Source organism: Porcisia hertigi, chromosome 30 (genome assembly GCF_017918235.1).
Source record: "Porcisia hertigi strain C119 chromosome 30, whole genome shotgun sequence".
Lineage (NCBI taxonomy): Eukaryota > Euglenozoa > Kinetoplastea > Trypanosomatida > Trypanosomatidae > Porcisia > Porcisia hertigi.
The window spans coordinates 594677-601951 of NC_090589.1; the positions used below are offsets into that span (position 1 = coordinate 594677).

The window sequence follows — 7275 nt, forward strand, 5'->3', positions numbered from 1 at the left end:
GAGGAAGGGAAGAAAGGGCGGAGGGTAGCCCCCTCTCTCCCCCACCCCCCACCCACGCCAAAGCACTTTAAGCAAGCAAAAAGCACAACTTCTCGACTCAATCATCAATGTGTGTCGGCTGAGAAGAGATTCATGTGTGTTCGGCAAAAAATATCTGTTTTCGTGTGTGTGTGTGTGTGCGTGTGTGTGTGTGTGCGCGTATGCGACTGGAACCCACTTTTTCTATTTTTTCGTTTTTTTTTGTTCTCGAGCTCTTCGGTGAGAATGCACCGGTGCGTGTAGCATGGGGGCACCACATCAGCACAGGCAGGCGACAATCCATCAAAAAATGACACAGGAGGCAGCAGTACTGGTTGCCCAGAGTGTTTCCTTTCATTATCCCGGTGCACCTACCGCGGCACTGATGCAGGTAAGCGTTACGGCCCATAGCGGTGATCGCATTGTCATAATTGGGCACAATGGTAGCGGCAAGTCGACGCTGCTCTCTGTGCTTGCAGGTCAGAGAAAACCACAGTCCGGTCATGTTTGCGCGCTTGGTCGGGACCCCTTCGACGACACCAGTATGACCCCGCACATTTGCATGATTGGTGCTCCCTGGCCCTCCGAGGCGGTCTTTGGCAACACCGTTGATCGCGTGACGTCACCGGCACCAGATCCAGAGCGCAAGATGCGCTTTGCTGACGGGCTGCATCTGCGCCTCTCCCGCTTCATGGACAAGATGAGCTCAGGGGAAAAGAGGCGGGTTCAAGTTCTCCATGGCATGCTCCACCCCGCTACCGTGTACCTTCTCGACGAGTGCAGCACCGACATCGACGTCGCAGAGAGGGGTCAGGTACTGGAACTGATACGACAGGAGTGCGAGGAAAGGGGCGGGTGCTGTGTGTATGCGACCCACATACTCGACCGGATCCGAAACTGGGCTACCCACCTGCTATTCATGGAGGAGGGTCGCGTGGTGGACTTCAAAGCGGTAGCAGACCTCACTGTGCCCCTGGAGATGTACGCATATCAGTTTATGAGCAAACGCGGCCGCTGTGTTGGCACTGGCGATGCCACGGCGGCGCTGTCAACATCGTATGGGAGGTTTGTGGACGCTTCACCACCCAAAACGACATTGCCCACAACGATATCTGCCATCGCCCCTTCCCCCCCTTCCCCCCCGTCCTCCACGACTGACGACGTGTGGGTCACGTACTGGCCACCAGAGGAAGATGTCCATACGCCAAAGGAAGTCGTCATAAGCTGTGTAGATCTGGCCTACATGGATGTCTTCCAGCACCTGTCGTTCCAGGTGTTTCGCGGTGAGCGAGTGCTGTTGTGCGGCTGCAACGGTGCAGGCAAGTCCACCCTGCTGAACATGCTGGGCGGGAAGCAATTTTTTAACAACCGCCAGGGCTCCCTTACTGTGCTCGGTAAGCGGTGCTACGACGACATGCTGCTGAACGGTCTTGTCAGCTACGGCGGTGATTGGTGGGCCACTGTGCCTGGAGGAGAGGTGCATGTGCGCGATATGCTGCAGCTCCGCACATCCCGTGCAGAGCACCTGCGTGAGCTGCTTTCCGTGAACATGGACTGGGATGTGCGGCGCATCAGTGCTGGCGAACAGAAGCGGGTGCAGCTGCTCTTACACTTGTTGGATGCCAAGCCCATTGTACTGCTGGATGAGGCGACCGCTGACCTGGACGTTGATCAGCGCCACAACCTTCTGCAGTTCCTTTACGAAGAGAGCGTGCAGCGGGGTGTTACGGTCGTGTACTCGACACATATTTTCGGAGGCCTAGAGGGTTGGGCCAACGCTGTGATACTGTTGGACCGAACTGTGCGTGGTGTGCATGCGATGTGGCGCGCTTCTGAGGGGAATCCCATTTCACTGCAGTGTATGGTTGATGAACTCGTTAGACTCAAGGCGCGAGAGGTTTTTTGAGCACTGCAATTCTTCGGGCGACACGCTTATCCGCACAGTTCACGAAGTGGTCTCTCTCCGGGCTGAGGTATGAGGGAGAGGGAAGAGGAGGGGTGGCAGAGAGGTCCGCGTCAGAGCAGCTCTGTAGCTACGTCACAGAAGTGTATCCCCCCCTCCCTCCCGCCCCGCGCTCGTTGGACTTAAAAGCATGGCAAATATTTCCCGAGAAATGGAACAGAACAGCATGAAAAGATACATGACACACACACACACGCACACACACAAAGAGCACGGTGGTGGTGTTCAACTGCGAGGGTGTGCGTGTGACCTCGTCAAAAATGGAGCAGGTCTTGTGCCGCGAGTAGTCGCTGGCGAGTATTTGCGCGATCTGGGTTGCGCATATAGGGGGTGCGCTTTGCTCGTCTTCTGCCCCCCCCTCTTTTTTCCTGTACTCAGGTCTCTCACGTTTACCATCTCGCACTTTTGCTTTTCATTGACATGTCTGACACTTGTTCACTTGCCTGCTGTGTTGGCGTAGCCGAACAGCCAAAGTCTGGCCTCACTCCCAAAAGGACCACACCGCCTGTGCATTGTTCACAGAAAAGGCAATTGAAGACAAGACACAACGTAGTTGCAGGGCCACCGGATCCAAGGGTTCACTAGCAGCATCACACATCAGCGGTAACCTTGATCAGCGTTTTCATTACTGGCTCTCATCGGATCTGTCGTTTTTATCCCTCTCACCGACAGCCCCCCACACACACACACACGCACACCAGCAACACTTCTCTCGCATAATCATGCCGAGTAGCTTTGCGGCACAGCGGCAGGGAAGTCACAATCCGCATCAGAACCCGCTACGGTCGCACAAAGGTGGTTATCTGCGCTGCCCATTTAACATCAGCACCAGTTATGCGCAGCTCGCTGAGAGGCGAGTTTGCGAGGACTTGTCGCGCAGCAGCGGCAAAGTCGCCGTAGCAGATATGGATGGACTGATGTCGTCTTCATCCGCAGGGCGGCACGCGGATGGTGACGCCACCGAATGTGACTTTGGTGGGCGTCCGTGGACTCGTGCCGGCGTAGGGGCCAACGGGTTGTCTGGCAAAGAAAAGCGAACGCAGCAGGAACAGGCAGAGCTCATCTACGGCCGTGGCACACTCGGGGGAGACGAAGACATCACAACAGCTGCCGGGGTAGTATCTGTTAGGAGCAATGTGACCCAGGAAAACATGTTCGCCGTCGACTCGCGCGACAAATCTGCACTGCAGCGTGTCGTGCCGCGTGCGGTCCGCGAGAAGATAAGGCGGTGCAAACCCGAGGATCCCAAAAAGGAGCGCTTCACCTCCGGCCAGCCCCACCGCCACGGATTTGCTTTACTCCACCTGAATGGCGCATCCGATGTGGAGACAGTGAAGAAGAAGGGCGACAGACGTGATTCTGAGGATCCCGTAGAGGCTCCTCTTGCTGGGCGTGTGGACTTTTCATTAGCAGCAGCGTGCTCATCTCAAAACACCGCATCGCATGTGCTGCAGTCGGCCAGCAGTAAGAGCCATGCCAGCGGCAGCGACGGCGGTGCCAAAGCTCGTGCCGAGCAGTCGCCCCGGCTTTCACCGGCTGCTGCGCCTCCTCAGCGCTCGCCTCTCCAAATGGCGACACCAGTTGACGAAAAGATAGCACCGAGCCGCCCGAAAAACCGTATGCAGATGCTAGATGACGTGCGTGTATCTGCACTCTTGGGCAAGAGGCGGCGACGATAAGCCATGTAAAGATGGCACACGATGGTCTGTGCATCTATGATAAGAAATGCGATGATCAAACCAAGTAAATCATCTGCACGCTGAAGATCCGATTCAGAAGCGAAGGAGCGCGACGAGGACATTCTCTGCGCGGCTTTCTGCGCCCGATGGCTAGGCGTGTGAGAGGGTGTGCGAGAAAGGAGGCGACACTTGCTGTCATGGACCTCTTTGCTCAATCTGAGGGCCTCTCTCTTCCAGTGTAGTAGTCAATGGTCTGCCCCTGTTGGCCCCATCCATCATTGATATTCTCTTTCCTGTCCTCGTTCCCCACTGTTTGATCGTGAGTGAGTCGAGGAGCTTCCACCGATCTTCCTTCCTCCCTTCCTCCCTCTTTCCTCATTAACCGCGTTCTTGCAGCCATTCCCCCCCCCCCCCTCCCCCCTCCCGCCAACGACACACGATTGCACGTTGTGGTGTTTCTTTGGGGCCAAGTCGTACGACGACTACCGTACGGTCGCCCCCCTCTCTTTTCCTTGCTTCAAGCACCTTGCACCTTCGCGCCTGGAGAAGAAAAATATTTGGAGTGGCTAGACCTACCTCTTTCTCAGCCCGCACTCTCGGGCAGGCATGCCGTCGTCTTGTTAGTTGCCCCTAACACATGTACGCTGCTTTTCTGGAGCGTATCTTAGGCTCCCCGACAGGCGACAGCACCTCTGCGCGCTCCGGTGAAGGCCCAGATGGCGGGCTCGGGTCGTCACCTGGTAGCGGAGCTGCTACGGGCAGCGCACAGTACAAGGCTGTCATGAGACCATACCGGTGCAGCACAAACAGTCGAGTGCTGCGATCGGGTAGCGTCGCCCGCAGTGCCACCAGCGGCGATGGCGGTGGCGCCTCTGCCTATAGCTGTATGGTCGGAGGCTGCGGCTCTCGCTCCTTCAAAGTGGGTAACGCCTCATCTGTGGTCTTTCGGTCATCCTCCACTTCATCCACGCAGAAGTCAACCTCCACAGCGCCGGCTTCACAGATGTGGGGCGGTGCTTCACACTACAGCAAATCGAGCGAGCCAGCCCCGACATGTTCCACTGCGACTCTCAGTACGGATTGGCAGTGCGCTCCCGGGAACATAGTCCCGCCCCCTCTCATGGCCACCGCTACCGTCACTGCCGCTGGGTGTAGCGAGCATGCGCAGCGTTTCCAGGAGGCACTGCGTGCAGACTCAGTGGATGTAGCGCTGCTGCGGAAGCTGAGTTGGCAGGGTTGTCCGGTTGCCCTTCGGTACGAGGCGTGGATGTTTCTCACCGGCTGCTGGACGCCCCAGTCGGCAGCGCGCCAGTCGACCCTGTCGAGGCGCCGCATCGAGTACGCCGCGTACATCCATAGCATCTACGGCGTCGTCGACTGGGACGCGGTGTGTGCCATGGTGGACAGCGGTGTCGACACCGCTGTACATCGCTCAACCCTCAAGTCACTTGAGCACACCGCTTTCGCGTCCCAGCGTGGGGGAACCCCGATGGAGGCCTCACTGACAGAAATGATGACGACATCACTCGGCAGCTCACTGAGGCTCTTCCGTGGTACGTCGTCGACAACGGGCGGCACCACCGCCACGGTGACAAAGGGGGCTGTCAGTTCGCCGCCGCAGCTGTTTCCGCATAGCCTACCCGGACCGCAACGCACTTTGGCTTCCACCGAGGATGCCCGCTTGTCGTTGCAGCAAAGCACAGGGGTGAGTGGCGCGCAGACACCGTCACATTTGCTGCAGCAGCAGCCAGCGGATTTCCCGACAGAGGACTGTCCTCGGGGCGCTCTGTCAACCCCACTCGGATCCTCGTTACGCGCCCCCGCTGCGGCGGGGCCCACGGGTACTGCAGAGTGGTGTCCTCCGTCACCTCCTCCAAGCGCCGCGTCGTCACGCCCTGCGTTCTCAACACTTGGGTTGCCAAATGCCGATGCACCGCCAGCGCTCCTTGCTGTTGATGACTGTGTGGGCGCGACGACAGGGCATCAGGTCAGTGCTAGCACGATGCTCGGTTCAGCAGAGTTGCAGACACTAAAACAGATTCGCAAGGACATCCCTCGAATGTCGGGCGGTCACTGCTACCTTCTTCACCCCCGGGTGCAGGCCTCCGTTGAGCGCATTCTGTTCATCTGGTCGCTGCGCCACCCAGCCTGTGGCTACGTGCAGGGGATGAACGATCTTGTCGTCCCGTTTATGGGTGTTGTTCTGGGCTACCGCTTCTGCCCGACTCGATCGATCACAGAGTTGCACGCCTACACCATGGATATGTTTGACGAGATGTGGTCTCTTTCGGCAGTACCGGTCACGCAGTGGATCAACGAGGTGGAGGCGGATGTGTACTGGATGACATCATATTTGCTGAACACTATGCAAGACAACTATACAAGCAGTCATGCTGGGATCACCGCAATGATGCGTCACCTCGCGGCGGTCGTGCAGGCCGCGGACCCGCCTCTTTACCACTGTTTGAGGAACGTAATGCAGATCAATTTAGAGCAGTTCTCCTTCCAGTGGATGAACTGTTTGCTGATGCGCGAGCTGACCGAAACACAGTCGCTGCGGCTGCTCGATGCCTATCTCTCCGACGAGGAGCGGCGGTGGAGCGTTACGCATGTGTATGTATGCGCAGCGCTGCTGCTCCGCTGGGGCCCGCAGATAATGACCTTTCGCGAGGACTATATAGGCGCCATGAAGTTCTTGCAGGCACCGCCCACTGAGCAGCTGTCCCTCAGCGACATGCAAGATGTGCTTTCGGAGGGTTTTTTGCTGCAGAGCCTCTACGAGGATACCTTGACGCGCCTGTCTACGACTGGGGAGTGATAAGCACAGACAGGTCGACTATGATTTTATCCTGGAGGGCTGTTGGTGCATGTGTGTGTGTGTGTGTGCGCCCGCGCGCGTATGTCTAAACACCACAGTTGCGTCGATTGATAGTGTATGCCTTTATTTTTCCCTCGCCAACAAAAACTGCGTTAATGGACGTGACTCCGATTTGTCCCCCTTTCCACGCGGCCTACACCTTCTCGCTCAGGTGCCTCTCTTCCCCCCTCCCCCTTTCGATATATTCATCTCGATGCATATGCACGGCGCTTCGAATAGCTCACCCCGCCCTCCCCTGACTGAAGGCGGCGCTCGACCGCCCTACCCACGTCCGTAGTGGTAACTCTTGTGGCAAAGATCGCCTTATGTGCCATTTTTTTTTCGTTCCCTCCCCCCTGTGTGTGTGTGTGTAAGTGTCGAGCTTGCCATCATGTCCTCCCTGGTCACCGTGGTGGACACAAGCAGATGCAAGGCTGTGCGCCTCTGAGTGGCTGTTCACGAGTGACACCTCGCATCTCCTGTTCCTCTTTGACACTTCATTCTACCTTTCTTCCTGCGCATCACCCCCCCCCCCTCCCGCCCCTCTTCCCTCACCCAATACCAAAACGCCTACACGCACCCCCACACATCCACGGTCCTGGATCGTCACACATCAATTATGACACGCAAAAAGCGACGTTACACTCCATACAACAGCAAGCTGGGGCTCCACTCTGCGCCATAGCGCAAACGTAACGGCTTCGTTTTCTTCCCCCTCCTTTTTTTTTTCCACCGGCGCAACTGTACTCTCTTCAGTG

The 7275-nt window shown here is 57.3% G+C and overlaps 3 protein-coding genes across 3 annotated transcripts; all 3 read left to right on the top strand.

Annotated features, from left to right (window-relative positions):
* Positions 1-328: 328 nt before the first annotated feature.
* On the top strand, positions 329-1924 carry JKF63_02931 (uncharacterized protein; the record flags this gene model as incomplete). Its single annotated transcript, XM_067898955.1, has 1 exon — positions 329-1924. One exon carries the CDS (start codon positions 329-331, stop codon positions 1922-1924), a length of 1596 nt encoding a protein of 531 aa, XP_067755399.1.
* A 779-nt stretch (positions 1925-2703) lies between these two features.
* On the top strand, positions 2704-3660 carry JKF63_02932 (uncharacterized protein; the record flags this gene model as incomplete). The annotated part of the gene is made up of 1 exon (XM_067898956.1): positions 2704-3660. One exon carries the CDS (start codon positions 2704-2706, stop codon positions 3658-3660), a length of 957 nt encoding a protein of 318 aa, XP_067755400.1.
* A 637-nt stretch (positions 3661-4297) lies between these two features.
* JKF63_02933 (uncharacterized protein) lies at positions 4298-6478 on the top strand (the record flags this gene model as incomplete). The annotated part of the gene is made up of 1 exon (XM_067898957.1): positions 4298-6478. The coding sequence occupies one exon, from the start codon at positions 4298-4300 to the stop codon at positions 6476-6478; it is 2181 nt and encodes a 726-aa protein (XP_067755401.1).
* Between the last annotated feature and the right edge of the window lie 797 nt (positions 6479-7275).